The 21832-nt window shown below is 46.2% G+C and overlaps 1 protein-coding gene across 1 annotated transcript in view; it reads right to left on the bottom strand.

Moving 5' to 3' along the window:
• MYO5A (myosin VA) overlaps positions 1 to 11334 on the bottom strand; it is a 360108-nt gene extending 348774 nt beyond the window's left edge. Inside the window, 1 exon segment of the mRNA XM_030189293.1 lies at positions 11016 to 11334. Within this exon segment, the coding sequence (XP_030045153.1) occupies positions 11016 to 11042 (27 nt within the window). The 5' untranslated portion in view covers positions 11043 to 11334.
• Between the last annotated feature and the right edge of the window lie 10498 nt (positions 11335 to 21832).

Genomic DNA, 21832 nt, shown 5'->3' with positions numbered 1-21832 from the left:
CAATTATTAAACTGAACTCCCAAAAAGCCAGTGCAACTCCAGAGAAAAGTGATGCATATACCCTTGTACTGTGCAAATATAAAGACAGCATGTGCAAAGTCCAAAAAATGACATATTTCAAATCACTATGCTATAGGTTAACAAATACAAACAAAAAATGGAAAATATGACACCAATTTATTGGACTAAATAGATTTTTCAATTAACTTTCAGAGGCCAAAACCTCTTTCCTTAGGTCAGTATATTGCTGTTATGGTATTCTGTTCCGACATGAGAAAGGAGGGTTTGGTCTCCAAACATTAGTCAAAAATGTATTAAAATTAGTCCAATAAAGATATTACCTTATTTCCATTTTCTGTATTAACACAGCTACTACACTACTAAAAGATAGTGGGGTCGCACAGTTCCCGCTCACAGCTGACCGGCTCTGCCCCGGAACAGGAAATTATGTCAGAGCAAGGCGGGACAGGTAGCCATGAGCAGGAACAGTGCAGCCCCGCGATCAGTGGTGGTGGCTGTGGCAGGGAGTTATTGGGTAGGAGTGGGGAGAGCCTGTTGCGCACCTCCTGCTCCCTCTGATTTTTTTTTTTTTTTTTTGGGGGGGGGGGGGGCCAAAGCACCCGTGGCTCCCCCCATTCCGACGCCTATGTAGACTGTGAAAAAAATGCAGGAAGACCTCAGGAAATTGGAAGGCTGGGCATCCAAATAGCAGATGAAATGTAATGTGGACAAATGCAAAGTGATGCACATTGGAAAAAATAATCCAAATCATAGTTACTCGATCCTAGGTTCTACTTTAGGAGTCACCATCCGAAAAAAGATCTAGGTGTCATTGTGGTCAATACATTGAAATCTTCTGTTCAGTGTGCGGCAGCAGTGAAAAAAGCAAGCAGAATGATAGGAATTAGTAGGAAAGGGGTAAAAAATAAGACAAACAATATCAATGACAAGTTCCTGGAGGAAAAGTCCATAAGGTAAAATTATGTATAATCATACCTGATAATTTTCTTTCCATTAATCATAGCTGATCAATCCATAGACTGGTGGGTTGTGTCCATCTACCAGCAGGTGGAGATAGAGAGCAAACTTTTGCCTCCCTATATGTGGTCATGTGCTGCCGGAAACTCCTCAGTATGTCGATATCAAAGCTCCATCCGCAGGACTCAGCACTTAGAGAATTACACCCACGAAGGGACACTCTGCCACCGCCGAAACGGGGGAGGGGAATTAACCCAGCTCATCCCCACACAAGTGGGGGAGGGGAATCCGTCCAGCTCATCCCCGCGGAGCGGGGGAGGGACACCACACCCGCCGATGCGGGGGGATCTGGCTTATCCTGCAACCGCAACCGCGGGAGGAGCTGACTGACCCTAACACCGCCGAAGCGGGAGGGGTACAAAGCTGCCCTACAGCCGCACGAAGCGGGAGGGAGTGCCGGCAGAATTTATGTCTCAATCCAGCCCCGTAAAACGGAGGGGAGAGGAATGCAGCAGCTCACTGTAACACAAAGTCGTCTCAACTCTTGAAGAATCCAAGTGAAAGAAGAACTTGAACACGAAGTCCTCCTGAAGTAACTGAAGGCTAAACTTGAACCTAAAATTCAACCAGAATATAAACAGTACAGATATCTGGGAGGGGCTATGGATTAATCAGCTATGATTAATGGAAAGAAAATTATCAGGTATGATTATACATAATTTTACCTTCCATATCATCAAGCTGATCAATCCATAGACTGGTGGGATGTACCGAAGCAGTACTCACCCAGGGCGGGACATAGAAATCCCTGACCTCAACACTGAAGCTCCAAACCGGGCCTCCGCCCGTGCAGCCACAGTCAAACGGTAATGCTTGGAGAATGTATGAGCCGAAGCCCACGTTGCCGCCTTGCATATCTCTTCCAAGGAGACGGATCCGGCCTCTGCCATCGAGGCCGCCTGAGCTCTCGTGGAGTGAGCCTTCAGCTGGATAGGCGGCACCTTCCCCGCGGCCACATAAGCCGCTGCAATGGCTTCCTGGACCCATCTTGCCACTGTAGGCTTAGCAGCCTGCAGACCCTTACGAGGACCTGCAAACAGGACAAACAGATGATCCGATTTCCGGAAATCATTGGTCACTTCCAAGTATCTGATGATGACTCGTCTCACATCCAGATATTCAAGAGCGGAGTACTCCTCTGGGTAGTCCTCCCTACGAAAGGAAGGGAGACAGAGCTGCTGATTCACATGGAAGCGAGAACCAATCTTGGGCAGGAAGGAAGGCACTGTGCGAATAGTCACTCCTGCCTCAGTGCACTGCAGAAAAGGCTCTCGACATGAGAGCGCCTGGAGCTCGGACACTCTTCTGTCTGAAGTGATAGCCACCAAAAAGACTGCTTTCAACGTCAGGTCTTTCAGAGATGCCCTCGACAAGGGTTCCAAAGGCGGCTTCTGCAATGCTCTTAGCACCAGGTTGAGATTCCACGCAGGCACCACTGAGTGCAGAGGAGGGCGCAGGTGATTAACTCCCTTGAGAAAGCGCACCACATCTGGCTGCGAAGCCAGGGAAGCACCCTTCAGGCGGCCCCTGAAGCAAGCCAGAGCCGCTACCTGGACTAAGGGAACTGAGCGACAGGCCTTTCTCCAGACCTTCTTGCAGGAACGCCAACACTGAAGAAATTGGAGCAGTGAAGGGAGAAAGTGAGCCTGCTTCACACCATGCTGCAAAGATACGCCAAACCCTGGCGTAAGCAGTAGAAGTAGAGCGCTTCCTCGCTCTCAGCATAGTGGCGATGACCTTGTCTGAGAAGCCCTTCTTCCTCAGACGCTGCCGCTCAATAGCCAGGCCGTAAGACCAAAGGGAGAGGGATCCTCCATCACCACGGGACCCTGATGTAACAGGCCCTGCTCCACTGACAGCCGCAGAGGATCGTCGACTGAGAGCCTGAACAAGTCCGCATACCAGGGACGTCTGGGCCAATCCGGACCCACCAGGATTACCCTGCCGGGATGCTTTGCCACCCGGTCTAGCACCCTGCCCAACATGGGCCAGGGCGGGAACACATAGAGGAGCTCTTGTGTCGGCCACTGTTGGAGAAGAGCATCTACTCCCAGGGATCGAGGGTCCCGTCCTCTGCTGAAAAAGCGCGGCACTTGGCCATTGGCCGATGACGCCATCAGATCTAGGCTCGGCTGGCCCCAGCGCTTCGTGATGTCCAAGAACGCCTGAGCAGATAGTTGCCACTCTCCGGGCTCCAAGGTATGGCGACTGAGAAAGTCCGCCTTGACATTCATGACTCCGGCAATGTGGGCCGCTGAAAGCTGCTCCAGGTTCGCTTCCGCCCACTGGCAAAGACTCATAGCCTCCTTGGCTAGAGGGGCGCTCTGGTACCTCCCTGGCGGTTGATATAGGCCACAGCCGTGGCATTGTCCGACAGGACCCGTACAGGCTTCAACACGAGTACCGGGATGAACTCCAATAACACCAAGCGAATGGCTCTGAGTTCCAGGAGGTTGATAGACCACTTGCCTCTGCAGGAGACTAGAGCCCCTGCGCTGTCCTTCCCAAGCAGTGGGCTCCCCAGCCCATCAAAGAGGCGTCTGTCGTGACGACAATCCACTCCGGGGTCACCAGAGGCAATCCTGCAGACAACTTGTCTGTCTGCGTCCACCAGCTCAGCGCCTTGCGCACTGCTGGGTCCACGGGAAGGCGCACAGCATAATCCTCCGACATCGGAGTCCAGCGCAGCAGCAGAGATAGCTGTAGTGGTCTCATATGAGCCCTGGCCCAGGGCACTACTTCCATCGTGGCCGTCATAGAGCCCAACAGCTGCACGTAGTCCCAAGCCCGAATAGGAGAGGCTACTAGGAACTAGTCCACCTGAGCCTGAAGCTTGACAATCCGATTGTCTGGCAGGAACACTCTGCCCACTTGGGTGTCGAATCGAACTCCCAGATACACCAGGGACTGAGTCGGGCGCAGCTGGCTCTTCTTCCAGTTGATGATCCATCCCAGGGAGCTCAAAAGAGCAACTACCCGGTCCATAGCTTTGCCGCACTCTGCATAAGAGGGGGCTCGGATCAACCAGTCGTCCAGATAAGGATGGACTTGTACTCCTTCCTTTAGCAGGAAGGCCGCTATGACCCCCATTACTTTGGAAAAGGTCCGCGGAGCAGTAGCCAACCCGAAAGGGAGGGCTCTGACTGGAAGTGTCGTCTCAGGACTGTAAAACGCAGAAAGCGTTGGAGAGGAGGCCAGATGGGAATATGCAGGTACGCTTCCTTGATGTCCAAGGAAGCCAAGAACTCTCCTGCCTTCACTGCCGCTACAACAGAGCGGAGAGTCTCCATGCGAAAGTGCCTCACTTTCCAGGCCCGATTGACCCCTTTGAGGTCGAGGATAGGCCGGACAGAACCTCCTTTCTTTGGAACCACAAAGTAAATGGAGTAACGTCCCTTGCCAATCTGATTTTTTGGCACCGGAACGACCGCACCCAGGCGGATCAGGTTGTCCAAGGTCTGCTGCACTACCACAGCTTGACCGGAGACTTGCAGGGAGAGAGTACAAACCCGTCTCTTAAGGGTTGGCAGAACTCTAGCTTGTAGCCGTCTCTGATGACTTCCAGCACCCACGCGTCTGAAGTTATAGTGGTCCACTCGCCCAGAAACGAGGACAGCCGTCCTCCAATCTGCACTGGGGCGTGGACCAAGGCCCCGTCATTGGGTACGAGACCCTGGGGGAGGACCGGAGGGAGCACCTCCGGGACGGCGGTCTCTGCGAAAGGAATGCTGCTTGGGGGAGAAATTCCTCTTGAAGGAAGAGGGGGCAGAGGAACCCGACTTGCCCGGGCGGTATGGAGGTATCGGGACGAGTACTAACCCGAGCCCTGACCTCTGGTAATTTCTTGCCCTTAGACGTGCCGAGATCGGTCACGATTTTGTCCAGCTCAACCCCAAAGAGCAGCTTGCCTTTAAAAGGCAATCTAGCCAGGCGTGATTTAGAGGCGTGGTCAGCAGACCAATGTTTCAGCCAAAGCCACCGCCGCGCAGAGACTGTCTGAGCCATGCCTTTAGCTGAGGCTCTCCAGACATCATACAGCAAGTCTGCCAAATAGGCTAAGCCCGATTCCAGGGCCGGCCAATCAGCCCTCAAGGAATGATCCGAGGGGAAGCCCGCTGCACCATAGTCCGGCACGCCCTGGCCACATAGGAGCCGCAAACTGAGGCCTGCAAACTTAAAGCAGCTGCCTCCAAGGACGACCTTAAGGCCGCCTCCAATCTTCTGTCTTGGGCGTCCTTTAGGGCCGTGCCACCTTCCACCGGCAACGCCGTTTTCTTAGTCACCGCAGTGATTAAAGAATCCACGGTAGGCCACAGAGAGGCCTCACGTTCACTCACAGCCAAAGGATAGAGGCGGGACATAGCCCTAGCCACTTTAAGGCTCGTTTCCGGGACATCCCATTGAGCCGCAATTAAGGTGTGCATGGCATCATGCACGTGGAAGGTTCTAGGCGGGCGCTTCGTCCCCAGCATAATGGCAGAGCCAACAGGGGCTGAGGGAGAGACGTCCTCCGGAGAGGAAATCTTCAAAGTGTCCATGGCCTGTAACAACAGGTTGGGCAAATCCTCTGGGCTAAAAAGCCGCGCTGCAGAGGGGTCATCCGCTCCATCCGAGCGGGGATCTATCTCCTCCAAGGAATCCGCAAAGGATCGTTGGGAGACCTCAGACACGCTGCCCTCATCTACATCGGAGGAGACAAAAGTCCTCCAAGGCCTGGAAATCAACCCGAGGGCGTTTACCTCTGGGAACCTCAACCTCTTTATCAGAAGAGGGAGCAGGGGCAGCGTTTTGCATGAGGAAAGCCTGATGCAGCAGCAAAACAAACTCGGGGGAGAAACCCCCCAGACTGTGCACTTCCGCAGCCTGGGCAACAGCCCTAGACGCACTCTCAACCGGCGCTCGCAATAGCGGGGGAGAGACATGCTGCGCATCCAAAATGGCGTCCGGCGCGAAACTCCGTGAAGGAGCCGCGCGGGAAGAACGGCGCTTAACTTTAGCCGCTTTTGTGCCGTCGCCCAAATTAAGGGCGTTCATGGCATTAATGTCTCCAACCTCAAGGGCGGCCACGAAGAAGCCGTCCGAGCCGCGTGGCCGGCCAAGATGGCGGAGGCGAGGAGCGGGGGATGGGCGTTTATGGCGGGAAAAAACCGCCACGCCGGAGGAACGACCGGGACATTCATCGGTCACTAAACTATCACCCATCAAGGGCGAATCAGGTTGTAAAACCCCCGCATCCCCTCTAGAAGCGCTCCAGCGATCCGGGGAGCGACCCTTTGCGCCCTCGCCCTCCAACGCCATTGCCACGAGGAGAAGAATCGGGGAACCCCCTGCCCGCTATAAAAAGGTAAAATTACCTGCTTGCCGCTCCGAGCTGTAACGAACTGGTGTCCCAGTGAGTAGCTGCAATGAACGTTTAAAGAAACGTCGAATTAAACGCCTTTAAAGACGTTTAAAAATATTTTTTTTTTTTTTTTTTAAACGGAGCCAGCGGGAGGGGGGAGAAAAGGAGGGACCTGGCACCACCAGGTTTGCACTTGCTCAAAAGAGCCCTCAACCCCAGGCCTCAACAAAACCTAAGGATTAGGCTTGGAGGCCTAGCCAGAGCTGCTGCTGTGTGTGATCACCACCTGCTGAGATAGAGAACATACTGAGGAGTTTCCGGCAGCACATGACCACATATAGGGAGGCAAAAGTTTGCTCTCTATCTCCACCTGCTGGTAGATGGACACAACCCACCAGTCTATGGATTGATCAGCTTGATGATATGGAATCTGCTATTAAGTAACAACTTTCCTCAAGTCTCTTATCTCTGGGATTGATGGCATGGAATCTTGCTACTCTGAGATTCTGCAAGTACCTGTGACCTGGATTAGCCACTGTTGGAAGCATGATACTGACTCAATCTGGATATTCCTATGTTCTAATGACTGGCTGTACCCCTTGGGATCCTTCCAGTCACTTGTGACCTGGATTGGCCATTGTCAATAAATGCCTAGCCCACCCGCCTGGGGTTACCCCATGGCCACTTAGAGGGTCTATCCCCAGCACAGCTCATGTCCGCCTACACCTGCTTCTTGTGCTCTACACTAGCACCCTCCTCCCACCAACTGGTTCACAACCACCTCTGGGCGAATCTCCCGCTCTCAAATTATCCCCAGGGATTCCTAGGTTACTGGGGCCATGCTCCCAGTGATCCTACAGTTCCTAGAAAGCATCCTCAAAACCAACACCCAAACCACCAGGATTCTTAGTCAGTCCAGATAAGCAGAGACAATAAACTAAACATGTTTATTGTCATGAAAAATTAGAACAATTACCAGAAAAGGTGTAATTCAGCAAACAATAACAGGTGACTAAATATGGATCAATTATAAAACTATCTAAACATTTAGTCACTACCTAAATAGTGACTGGGGAGATCTGAAACATATAGCTGCTCACAGGTCATCAACTGTTCACAGGGCCTCTGCAAAGAGATCTTTCTCTCTCTTCTCCCTGGCTAGGACTGGAGCAAAAGCCAGTACATCCTAGATGAAGTTGAGCTCATGGGTCAATCAGAGCCAGAACAACAAGTTTTCAAAAGTATATTGCATCTTACTTCCTATCTGTTTTAGGCTAAAGAAAGAACAGTCATCTCTTGGTAACAGCTTTAAACATAAACATGCACAGCCTGCTAGCCTAACTAGAGAAATACACTTCAAGAAATAATACAGTTTTAAAGGCTTAAAAACCCAGTTCTGTCACAGCCATGATCAGAGACAAGAAATTAGACTGAATGGACCATCTTATGTTCTAAATTGTTTTCATCTCTCCACTAGCAAAGCCTGAGCCATGGAGGAATGGAAACGGTATTTGAGGGTAAAGAAGCTGTCATTCTTCCATCTTTCGAGAAGAAATCCGCCAAAATACGGAGAACTCAAACGCCCCACGGTAGAAACAAGTGTGTAAAAAAAGTGGGAGAGCGACCGAGGATACCAGAAACTGGAAGATGTTCGTTAATGAACAACTTTATTAATAATTTGAAGACTCGACAACGTCATGTTTCGGCCGTCAGGCCTGCATCAGGAGTCTATAAAAACATACATTTATATTTAAAAAAAAAAGGTGAAAAAGATAAAATATAGTGCAGACAAATAAGTTAAAACAATAAATTTACAAATTATATGAACTAATAATTTTTTTTTAAATGTGACAATCCAGTCGTGGGGTTTAGAAATACATACAGAAAATGAACTGATTACAATAATATACTATATATAAAATGGTGATGCAATAATGTATTTCGAAAGCAAAAACACCATGCATATGTTATATAAATAAAACATATATGTACACATAAATTTAAGCAATAATAAAATGATATAAAACGCACATATATATTGATTAGGGGAAACAAATTGTAAAGAGGCCTAAGTTTTCTAGTTATGACATTATGGTCTTTTAGTATTTCGTTTGGCCTCTTTACAATTTGTTTCCCCTAATCAATATATATGTGCGTTTTATATCATTTTATTATTGCTTAAATTTATGTTTTATTTATATAACATATGCATGGTGTTTTTGCTTTCAAAATACATTATTGCATCACCATTTTATATATAGTATATTATTGTAATCAGTTCATTTTCTGTATGTATTTCTAAACCCCACGACTGGATTGTCACATTTTTAAAAAAATTTATTAGTTCATATAATTTGTAAATTTATTGTTTTAACTTATTTGTGTGCACTATATTTTATCTTTTCCACCTTTTTTTTTTTAAATATAAATGTATGTTTTTATAGACTCCTGATGCAGGCCTGACGGCCGAAACACGACGTTGTGTCGAGTCTTCAAATTATTAATAAAGTTGTTCATTAACGAACATCTTCCACGTTTCTGGTATCCTTGGTCGCTCTCCCACTTTTTTTACACACATTCTTCCATCTTTCAGCAGAACCAGATGACAAAACATCAGGGAACTTGATCATCAACCACTGACTTAAATACACAGCCTTACACTGACCTAAAAAAAAAAAAAAGTCTCAAATACTAGGCCCTGGTTAATTAAAAACAAAACAATGGAAGACAAATGAATTAGCACCAGGGATAAAAACAGCAGCCAAGCCTTGCCAAGCTCTAGCTAAAATCTTTTTTTTTTTTCTTTTTTTACTTAAGTAAAATTGTTTCTCCCCGCCCCCCCCCCCCCCCAATCTCCCTTCTAGTTGTCTCATCATTCTCTTTTCTTCAGCTTCTTTCTTTAATCCCCTTTTTTCTCCTTTTGTTCATCTACATTTTACCACTCTACCTATCCCCGGTCTCTGTCCCACCCACGTCCTTCTCAACACCCAGCCATCCAAGCCTGGAATGCCTCCTAGCACTGACCTTAGGACACAGTGAGACCCAAGACCAGAGTTTCCCATACTGTGGGTCAGGGCCCCAAATGGGGTACGACCTGAGTGGACTCTCCAGAGATGCAGCAGTATTCTGCACCTCCAGGAAGGAGAAGGGTATCACACAATTTTATTTGGCCGTGATCATGGGGTCATGATCAAATCACAAAAAGATCGATAAGCACTGCCCAACACTCTGTTCCCAATCTAACTGAACTTTACACTGCAGGAGGGGGGGCTAGCTATGGCATGGGACAAGCCCAAAGTTTGAGATCCAGAGTGATCACTCTCTATGGGCCACCAGCCCTGCCTGCCTCCTCACTTTCTTCCACTCCTTAACCTCCTCAGACTACTTCTTTTCCTACCCCCATCCTATTCCTCCAGTCACAGAATGGGGAGGGCGATAAGAAGGCAGTACAAAAGAAGAGAAAGCAGGGCAGTGAGAGTAGAGAGCAGCAGATAGTAGCAACAGCCAGGTAGGAAGTGAACAGAGAGGAGATTATGGTATGATGGGAGCACCAGGACAAGACTGTGGGAGAGGAAGCAAAGGCAGTGGTGGAAAAAAAAAGACCCAGTAGTATGAAAGGAAAGAGCAGAAACACAGGATGGGGAGAAGTAAGGTGAAAGGACAGTCAAGGAAATATGAAAACTGGAGTGGCAGAGAGGAAGATATGAGCTACAGTGGTGGGGGAACAGGGTGGTGGCACCGACAAAGGGAGAACAGAGCTACCGCACTGATGTCCTCAACTCGGAGACACACCCAATCGATGTGGTTTCCAGGCTACGGGACAAATATGCGTAAGACAGATGCGCTCACAATGGAGGCAGTATATACAAATCTCTGTCGCTCATGTGGCCAGTCTGAAAAACTGAGTAGAGGGGTGTCTCTAGAGGCCAAGGTGAAAACCACTGAATTGAGTTTGGTAGTTCTGGTAGAGAGAGGAAAAGGGTGGTGCCACAGGAGTGTGATCCGTTCAGTTCATCCCCGGCCTGGTGGACGAGCCGCACCAGACTTAAGACTGACACATGGCTCAGGCGCTATTAATAATCACTGCACATTCAGCCTGATGAGCTGCAGATGACATGCTCGGGGCTCAGCAACGCAGCTTCCAGGGGGCTCAACCCCCCCCCCCCCCCCCCCCCATTTCATTCAGGAAATACTGTCCCGGCCTACCAGCCCCTTCCAATTTTATGTCAGCAAACGGAAACGGTGGATGCGCCCAGAGATATCAAACAACACAGATGTGGTGGGGGAAGGGGAAGGTTGATGCTGGCACGATGCACCCCAGCTCAGATCGATGTCAGGAGCCGGCTCAGCTCGATTGTACTTGACAGCTCACGGACATTACGGGGGTTTATTTTTATGAGGGTAAAAAATGGGAGGGACAGATATCGGACACAGTAACACAACCCACTGCAGCATAGCAAAAGCAATTCATTCATCCTACCCTCTGCCGACATACAGCCCAAATCATCCCCTCCCTATCACCGCGTCGTTTTCTCCATCGCCCACGTCTCTAACCCAGAAAAGAGCCGATGGGCCTCTATACAAACAATATCCCAGCTAAATGCACAAAAGGCAGGTTCGCTAGCAGAACGATTACCTTTGTATAAAGCTCGGATGCTGCCATGCTGCTGCTGCTGCTCTTTCTGCCCCCGGGAATACATGAACCTCGCGCAGTCACACCTCACCTCCGATGATCGGGGGGAAGCGAGGGAAGAATGAAAGAAACCATCCGATGTGAAAGAAATGAGCCAATTATCACTGCGATCGGGATGTTTTAGCCCAAGGTGGAAAGGATCGCCATGTTACCTGCCCAGATTTCTATTTTGGTGCCTCTCTGTGCATTGTGGGTCTGCCGACTGATGATTGGAGGGGAGGATTGAGGCCGGGTTGTTTGTTTTTTTTTCCCCCCTTTCATTGAATGAGCAGCAGCTGCTGCCGGTCCGGATCGCTTGTCACACTCTGCCTCCCACAGGCTACAGAGACACCCTCCTCCCTCAAGGAACAAACTGGTGTGCACCCGAACAGCGAGACAAGCTTACTAACAGCGACTCCTTACGGGGAGGAAAGATATGTGCTGGATTTATGGTGTTATTTAGCCAGTTAGCCAAAAAAACATAAACAACTTCTTCCTTTTTTGGTCTGCAACTGTTGTGAAGTAAAAGCAAAATTGTTGACATATATCGTTTTTTCGTGGGTGGGGATGACTAAATGGCTAGCTTTTTACACCCCAATGTGTCCTCTATGTTCAGAGGAGCCTTTATTTATTTTATTTTATTTATTGCATTTGTACCCCACATTTTCCCACCTATTTGCAGGCTCAATGTGGTTTACAAGTACCTGTTATGGCATCGCCATTCCAGGAGATAGATACAGTTGGTGTTACAAACAAGATTCTGGATGAGGAAAAAAGGCCTAGGCTAAGTTATAGAAGGATAAAATCAGAATAGGTCGGGGTGGTGAAGTGTTATAATTAGTTATGGATTCCTATTGTAGGCCTTGTTGAAGAAATATGTTTTCAGAGATTACAAAAGTTAGTTATGTCGTTAATCGTTTTCAAGTCAGTTGGTAGAGCATTCCATAGCTGCGTACTCATGTAGAAGAAGTTGGTCGCGTGTGATAGCTTGTATTTTAGTCCTTTGCAGTTGGGGAAGTGCAGATTAAGGAATTTGCGTGCTGATCTTGTAGCATTTCTGGGAGGCAGGTCCACGAGGTCTGACATGTAGCTCGGGGCTTCTCCGTGGATGTTTTTATGAACAATCGTGCAGATCTTGAATGCGATACGTTCTTTTAGTGGGAGCCAGTGAAATCTTTCTCGTAGAGGTTTCGCACTTTCATATTTTGTTTTGCCAAATATGAGTCTGGCTGCGGTATTCTGGGCTGTTTGCAGTTTTTTGATAGTCTGTTCTTTACAGCCAACGTATAGTGCGTTGCAGTAGTCCAGGTGACTTAGCACCATTGACTGTATCAGGGTACAGAAGATGGATCTTGGAAAGAAAGGTTTGACTCTTTTAATTTCCACATAGAGCGGAACATCTTTTTTGTTGTGTTCTTCACATGGGTATCAAGTGTGAGGTTTCGGTCTATGGTCACGGCCAGAATTTTCAGATTATTTGAGACTGGAAGAGATAGGTTTGGTGTGGATATGGTGGTGGTGAAGTCATTTGTGTATGTTGTGAGATGAGTATAAGGCATTGTGTTTTTTTCTGCGTTAAGCTTTAGCTGGAATGCATCCACCCAGGAGTGCATGATTTGGAGGCTTTAATCTCATTGGTGATTTCCTTTAGGTCCTGTCTGAACGGGATGTAGATCGTGACATCGTCTGCATATATATAGGGGTTGAGGTTTATGACTGTCCAGTAACTTGGCCAAGGGTATCATCATTAGGTTCAAGAGGGTTGGTGAGAGTGGAAGTTCCTGCTCCTGTTCTGAAATGCCTACAAACGGAAGCAGGGGTTCTGGAGACACACCATGCCAGTCATGTTTTTCAGGATACCCACAATGAATAGATTTACACACAATGGAGGCAGTGCATGCAAATCCCATGCAGACATTGTGGATTTCTTGAAAAACAGACTAGGTGGAGAACCCCTGACCTGAGGTAATGTAGAGCTACCAAGCTATTCAGTTCCAGGCTGGAGACTTTTTGACCAGTCCTGGTTTACAACTGACATTCCAAAGCTGTGTGGGATTTGTAGTGCTTGATCCTGACCATTTAAATCAGTACTGTGTGTTCCATAATGCACCTCATGGTATGATCCAAAATCTAGAACTCTCCAAAATCTCTAATCTGGAACTGGGTAACTTGGCATCTCTGGTGATGGAGGCTAAGCCTGCCTGTCAGTCAATGGCCAGGATTATTCTTTGGAAGGAAGAATAAATAGCCTTACATCCATTGGTCCAGGTAAGGGTATATAAAAAAAAATTATAGAGCAGGAAGCACTGTTATCCCCAGGCTGGCTAGGCATGGCCATAGCTAAGGCTGGAGTTCAGCTAGAGAAGTGAAATAGACTCAAATGGATCTGAAGGTTGAAGCAGTCAGAAGTGGATTTCCTCAGTGAGGTGAGTGGAACCGTCAAGTTGCATCTCATCTGTACCCCTGAGAGGCACAGCGCCAAGGATTGCACTGTTTTAAAAGTGTTGGAATTTTACCCAATTTACTCTCTTGGATTCCCGTACGTTTTATTTATTTATTTATAAATAAATAAAAAATTATATTCTGCTTCGTCTACAATTCTGAGCCGCTTACAACATAACATTCACAATAAAATTAATAGACAAAACACAATACTCTTTGATACTTAAGCTCTGGAACTCACTGCCAGTAACGCGGTTAGCGTAACTGGGTTTAAAAAAGGTTTGGACAAGTTCCTGCAGGAAAAATACATAGTCTGTTATTGAGATGGACAGGGGAGAAGCCACTGCTTGAGCCAGGATTAATAGAATGGAATGTTGCAGATAATTGGGTTTCTGCCAGGTACTTGTGACCTGGATTGGCTACTGTTGGAAGCAGGATACTGGTCTAGAAGGACCACTGGGTCTGATCCAGTATGTTCTTATATATAAATTAATCAAAAGCCAACTAAAAAAGGCAGGATTTTAGCTGTTTCCTAAAGGCAAGTACTGCTTCAGCCTACCGCAAATACTGCAGAAGAGAATTCCACATATTAGGAGCTGCCACTATGAAAATCAATTCTCTATGGAGGTCTTTTACTAAAGCTTAGCTTGACCTCTGCAGCAGGGCCCATTTTATTCCTATGGGCCCTGCTGCAGAAAACTCAAGCTAAGCTTTAGTAAAAGACCCCCTATATTCTTCCCATCTCACTTGTCTAAAAGATGGAATTTCAAGTAGGCCTTGACTCTGTGACCTTAATGAAAAGTGAAAATATAAATTTTCAAAGCATAAGAGAGGCACAGAGATTTCATTGTCTAATATTTTGAAGTCTCACACAGATAAACATAAATATATTATTTATTAAAACACAAACTGTAGAAGACGCAATGTCTGTTGCACTACCCAAGGACTCGACACAGAGCCGTTTCGGCATAAACGTGCCTGCTTCAGGAGTCATATATTGTTCAATCCTCCTCTATTGATGAGTTACACCTAATCACACTGACCACCCTTCAACATCTTCTGTCCTTCTGTGACTGTTCTCTTGTGCTTGACTGCTTAAATATTTTAAATTTAAATGCTTTACTTTTTGTCTATTAGATTGTAAGCTCTTTGAGCAGGGACTGTCTTTCTTCTGTGTTTGTACAGCGCTGCGTACACTTTGTAGCGCTCTAGAAATGTTAAATAGTAGTAGTAGTAGTATTTAAAAGCACCCATAGGGAAACAGCAATGGTTGGAACAACTAAGTGGGCCTTTTACAAAGACACGCTAAAAATAAGCATGCGCTAAACAAAAGAGACACCCATATTTTCCTATGGGCATCTCTAGCATTTAGCTCATGCTAATCATTAGGGCACACTAAAAATGCTACCGTGCCTTTGTAAAAGACCCCTTAAATGTTGTAGAAAGCAAACACACCGCAGCTGGCAAAATTGAGACTTTCTAAACTGCATCTCAAAGCATTGCCAGCATTTGCTGTTCCTCTATGGGTGCTTTTAAATACCTACCGATAGAGAAGGATTGAACAGCTCTTGGAAGTGTTCAGTAAAAATAGGCCTACAAAGTCTTTTCATATTTGTGTGCATTTTTTGTTTTACATAGCTGCTTTTTGCATTGCAGCATCTCATTAATGCCAAATCTACATAAAATTTGCACAAAGCATGGTATAACCTGTACAAAGTGGCAGTTATAATTCTACCTACCTTACTGGGTAGACTACATCAGCTATGCTAGTCTTTAATCTGTTGTCTTTTACTACACTCCTGGCCTGCAGTTTCTGAACTTACTCTCCCAACCTACACAATTGCTTAGTGTGGGTCTGAAGAAATCTTGACTTATATTGAATACTGCTAGTCACTGCCCTTTCAAGAATAGTTATTGCAGGCCACTTAGCCTCTAGACTACAGCCATTGCTTCTGGCTTTTCACCAGGGTTGGCTCCTGCTACCGAACACTCAAGTGACAAAAATGGTGGCTTTATTAGCTGTACTTGGTATCCAGTAATAACCAATTATCCTTCTCTAACTTTCTCCAAACTACTGCCTTGAACTGCTAATGATACTGCTTGAATCTTGAGTAGATATTATCATGATTTATGCTGTTGAGAGGCCTCCACTTGCCTCTTCATCCTTCCCATCAGTACTGGCTCACTAACAGGCAGTAAAGAGGAAACAGGTGCACAATACAATCATTGGGGCTCAGCTTGGTATCCAGATCAAGCCACATAGCTGCTACTACATTCCTGGCTGTGACTGAATCCAGTGGAACATTCTCCCACAATCATAAGGGCGTGAACCAAAGACCAGCCTCTGAAGAAAAGGCAGGAAGATCTCCTTGGCTGTCCCTTTCTCGTCACCATTCTCAATAAGGAAAAGCAAGAATCACAGAGACGAAAGAAACGAATACACAAATGCAGAAAACAAAAAAAGTCTACAAACCAGTGCCATCTTGGATGCTTAGGAGGAACTGTTTCTTGATGTAGCTTAAACAACTCAAAGAAGAGGGAGCGGTTCTTCTTACTGAGACTTTGATTTTGTTGTAATTTCCCTTGCAGGAATTTGCATAGTGATATAGTACAGGCCCCAACACATTTTATTTAGGATTCAGTAGCCAGGCTTACAAATGATTGGAATAGTTATGTGTTCCGCACCAGCCTCAGTATCTGACCATCCCCAACCACCCACTGACACATTCTCCCAGCCTCAGCCTTTGGCCATCACCTTCCTGCTCAACCCCCCTACCCAGGCTCCCCAGCAGCCTCAGGGCATTGTCCATCCCAGTCCAAGACCCTTTCTCACACCTGCCCCTGCATTAGATTCCTTCTCCCACTCCCATACCTTAGCATCAATCCTATCTTCCATGTTAGCTCACAGCCCTAGCATCTCCCTCCTTCTCTCTCCAGCCCCCAGTATCTGCTTCCTCCCATCCACAACTTCTGGGTCAGTCCCTACCCCCTTTCTCTTTCCTGCCTTGTAATTCTAAATTCCCCCACCACCACCACCAACAGCAAGAGCTTGAATTTTTCGCTACTGTCACTCTTGCCTGCCATCGGCTGGATGTTTGCCGGCAACACACGGGAGTTGGATGTAGGCAGCAAATACTTCCTGTACTCTGCAAGGCAATACGCTTAACACCCCTATTTATTTATTGGGATTTATTAACCGACTTTACTTATACCAAAACTAGAAAAGCTACAGTGCAATGCAACATAAATGATAAAAGGGTATAGAATGGGTCCCTTATGAAGTAGTATCTTAACCAGTTAAGCCTTTCTGCTTGGAGATCTGACAGAAATAATATTAGAGATTTAGGGGTCCTTTTACAAAGGTGCGCCACAAAGTGGCCTGCGGTAGTGTGGGCACGTGTATAGGACACGTGCTGAACCATTTCTCCATTGCGTCTGGAAAAAAAGAGTTTGGAGGGGGGCGGGAAATGGATGTGCATCAAAACCAGTACTTATTTATTTATTTGCATTTGTATCCCACATTTTCCCACCTATTTGCGGGCTCAGTGTGGCTTACAATACATTGTGAATGATGGAAATACAATTAGTTGCAGTACGATTATGGATTACATTATGAGAGTTAGGGAAGACATAAAATTCAGGATATCATATGGGAATAGAACAGTGGGATATAACAGTGGTGAATTACGAGGGGGACAGAACAGTATCAAGGGAACATAAAGGTCTGACAATTTTATCTGTGGGTAGGGTTTTAAGAGTGGTGAAGATACGGGAGAAGAGAATACATAAGAGATGTTGGTGCGTATCTATAAGTTTGTGTGGACTTCATGTGTTTTGATCCTTGCCGTAGATTTTCTCAAAGAGATAAAGTGCAAAGGTATAAAATACAAAGTACTGCACGGATCAACCTTCGCATACATGAGCACAAAATTCTGGAATACACTACCACGCAACCTGAAAAAGATCTACGAACTGACCGACTTCCGCAAACTACTGAAGACTTATCTCTTTGAGAAAAGCTACGGCAAGGATCAAAACACATGAAGTCCACACAAACTTATAGATACGCACCAACATCTCTTATGTATTCTCTTCTCCCGTATCTTCACCACTCTTAAAACCCTACCCACAGATAAAATTGTCAGACCTTTATGTTCCCTTGATACTGTTCTGTCCCCCTCGTAACATAGTAACATAGTAGATGACGGCAGAAAAAGACCTGCATGGTCCATCCAGTCTGCCCAAGACAAACTCATATGTGTATACCTTACCTTGAATTTGTACCTGTCCTTTTCAGGGCACAGACCATATAAGTCTGCCCAGCAGTATTTCCCGCCTCCCATCACCGGCTCTGGCACAGACCATATAAGTCTGCCCTCCCCTATCCTAGCCTCCCAACCACCAACCCCTCTTCCCCCCACCTGCTCCGCCACCCAATTTCAGCTAAGCTTCTGAGGATCCATTCCTTCTGCACAGGATTCCTTTATGTATATCCCACGCATGTTTGAACTCTGTTACCGTTTTCATCTCCACCACCTAACGCGGGAGGGCATTCCAAGCGTCCACCACCCTCTCTGTGAAAAAATACTTCCTGACATCTTTCCTGAGTCTGCCCCTCTTCAATCTCATTTCATGTCCTCTCGTTCTACCGCCTTCCCATCTCCGGAAAAGATTCGTTTGCGGATTAATACCTTTCAAATATTTGAACGTCTGTATCATATCACCCCTGTTCCTCCTTTCCTCCAGGGTGTACATGTTCAGGTCAGCAAGCCTCTCTTCATACGTCTTGGAATGCAAATCCCATACCATCCTCGTAGCTTTTCTTTGCACCGCTTCCATTTTTTTAACATCCTTCGCAAGATACAGCCTCCAAAACTGAACACAATACTCCAGGTGGGGCCTCACCAACGTCTTATACATGGGCAGTAAAACCTCCTTTCTTCTGCTGGTCACTCCTCTCTCTATACAGCCTAGCAATCTTCTAGCTACGGCCACCGCCTTGTCACACTGTTTCGTCGCCTTCAGGTCCTCAGATACTATCACCCCAAGATCCCTCTCCCCGTCCGTGCCTATCAGACTCTCCCCGCCTAACACATACGTCTCCCTTGGATTTCTACTCCCTAAGTGCATCACTTTGCATTTCTTCGCATTGAATTTTAATTGCCAAACGTTAGACCATTCTTCTAGCTTCTTCAGATCTTTTTTCATGTTTTCCACTCCCTCCGGGGTGTCCACTCTGTTGGAAATCTTGGTGTCATCCGCAAAAAGGCAAACTTCACCTTGTAATCCTTCGGCAATGTCACTCACAAATATATTGAACAGAATCGGCCCCAGCACCGATCCCTGAGGCACTCCACTACTCACCTTCCCCTCCTCCGAGCGAACTCCATTCACCACTACCCTCTGGCGTCTGCCCGTCAACTAGTTCCTAATCCAGTTCACCACTTCGGGTCCTATCTTTAGGCCGTCTAGTTTATTTAAGAGCCTCCTGTGAGGAACCGTGTCAAAAGCCTTGCTGAAATCTAAGTAGATTACGTCCATAGCACATCCTTGATTTAATTCTCCTGTCACCCAGTCAAAGAATTCAATGAGATTTGTTTGGCACGATTTCCCTTTGGTGAAACCATGTTGTCTCGGATCTTCCAACTTATTGGCTTCCAGGAAATTCACTATCCTTTCCTTCAGCATGGCTTCCATTACTTTTCCAATAACCGAAGTGAGGCTTACCGGCCTGTAGTTTCCAGCTTCTTCCCTATCACCACCACTGTTATATCCCGCTGTTCTATTCCCATATGATATCCTGAATTTTGTCTTCCCTAACTCTCATAATGTAATCCATAATCGTACTGCAACTAATTGTATTTCCATCATTCACAATGTATTGTAAGCCACACTGAGCCCGCAAATAGGTGGGAAAATGTGGGATACAAATGCAAATAAATAAATAAGTCTTCAGTAGTTTGCGGAAGTCGGTCAGTTCGTAGATCGTTTTCAGGTTGCACGGTAGTGTATTCCAGAATTTTGTGCTCATGTATGCGAAGGTTGATCCGTGCAGTACTTTGTATTTTATACCTTTGCACTTAGGGAAATGGAGATTGAGGAAGGTTCGGGACGATCTTTTAGCGTTTCTGGGTGGCAGGTCTATTAAGTCAGACATGTATGCAGGGGCTTCACCATGAATGATTTTGTGGACTAAGGTGCATACTTTAAAGGTGATGCGTTCCTTGAGTGGTAGCCAGTGTAGTTTCCCCCGTAAGGGTTTTGCACTTTCGTATTTTGGTTTTCCGAAGATGAGTCTGGCTGCTGTATTCTGGGCTGTTTGAAGTTTCCTCAGTATTTGTTCTTTGCATCCTGCATATAATGAGTTGCAATAATCCAGGTGACTTGTCTATTTATGGCCTGAGCTTTTAATGCCACTCATTGACTTAGTGGTAAGGGCTCACGCATTACCTGCCTGGTAACCATCCAAGGCATGCCAACTGCCAATTACCACCGGGAACATCCCCGTGCTAGAAAATTATTTTCTACTGCGGGTTTTCGGCGTGCACCAAACTCAGAATTACCGTCAGGTGCACGTGTTAGAAAATAAGTGATGCTTTTCAACTACCACTGGCTCTATGGAATACATCATGAAATTTAACAAAAAAAATGTAAGGGAGGGCTTCTTCAGTCAGTGTACAATCAAGCTGTGGCATTTGCTGGAAGATGTATTGAATGTACTAGCCTAAAAAAAAAAAAAAAGCTTGGACATTATGCCAAGTTTCTAGAGGGCAGTTAGTCTTGGATCACCACTATACAGTTCTGGACACAACCAGGATATGCCTCATACTTCCAGGTAATCCACATTAGCCTCTGGCCAGCGTGGCAGTTTCTAGAAATAAACATATACTGAAGAGAAAACGACATTGACCCAGAATCTCCCACCTTACCCTCCTCTCTCTATCACCTGTCTCTACCAACCTACCCACTGTTTTTTTTTAATCTAGGGATGGATAGACCCATGAAGACCCCCTCTAATAGGTTGGCAAACCAGCCATCTACCAGAGAGGTTCCCTTGAAGGCTGTCTAAGATATGTTTGCGCTTATCTGACTTGCTTCTAATGTCCATGGACATATGTGTATTCATTTTATCTCTAGATATTTCAAAGAAAGGAGAGGAGAAGTTATGATAATTACTTTTATTATAGCTTACCACAATAATACAACAGGATCAGGAATACAAGCAGATGGGTGGACAGTCGGACAGCACTTCGTGTAGCAAGTCAAAAGGTCTTCTGACACGCCCTAAATCCTCCTGCCTTATATACCCTTATAACTCCATTCTAAGTGATGGGGCCCATAAGCTACAGTGTTAAACTTGTTTATCCCAAACTAGCTGACCACAATCTTGCTTAATTGGAAAGCTGACACCCCCTCTTTCTCAATCATTTCCTTACACCTGGCATGACGCACTTGTTTCTCAACTTGTTTTTCTAATTTAGATTAGAGAAAATTCCATTTTGTAACTGATATTAAAGTTTCCATTTTGTTCATATTTTAAATCTTCCATTTTTGTTTTCATATTCCTTGACCTAACTTTTCCAATTCAGGCCATTCTGGTCACAGTCTAGGCCTAAAAACTAAGCCATGCTTTTCCAGCAAGCTTCTAGTTATGTCAACCATCAGATTTCTGACCTGGCCAATGTCTCTAGTAGCCTAAGCTCTATGGCTCAGCCCACCACCATTCCAGTGGGGGTCTCTGGCTGTACCATATTTATACACCACCCATCCATCCTTCTGTTATGTTATGTGGTGGATACGTGGAATGCTCTACCGTGGGAGGTGATGAAGAAAACGGTCGGTAATGGAATTCAAAAGTGCGTGGGATAAACACAAAGGAATCCTGTTAAGATGGAATGAATCTTTGGAATCAGCGGAGATTGGGTGGCGACAGCGGTATTTGAAGAGTAAAACCAGTGCAGGGCGGACTTCTACGGTCTGTGCCCTGATTGTGACTGAATAGATATGGACGGGCTGGAGTATAAATTTTAAGGGGCTTCGATGTTAGCTTCAGAACTTTTAGTACAGGTACAGTGCTGGGCAGACTGTTACGGTCTGTGCCCTGAGAAAGGCAGGGCCAAATCAAACTCAGGTATACATATAAAGTATTGCATACCATGTAAAATGAGTTTATCTTGTTGGGCAGACTGGATGGACTGTACAGGTCTTTATCTATCGTCATTTACTATGTTACTATGATTTTGCTCCTACCTTTTCAGTTGTAGTTTGTGTTACATTCAGGTACACTGGGTATTTCTCTGGCCCTGGAGGGCTCACAATCTAATTTTGTACCTGAGGCA

The sequence above is a fragment of the Microcaecilia unicolor genome, chromosome 1 (genome assembly GCF_901765095.1).
Source record: "Microcaecilia unicolor chromosome 1, aMicUni1.1, whole genome shotgun sequence".
Classification (NCBI taxonomy): domain Eukaryota; kingdom Metazoa; phylum Chordata; class Amphibia; order Gymnophiona; family Siphonopidae; genus Microcaecilia; species Microcaecilia unicolor.
This window is presented reverse-complemented; position numbering and strand designations above follow the sequence as displayed.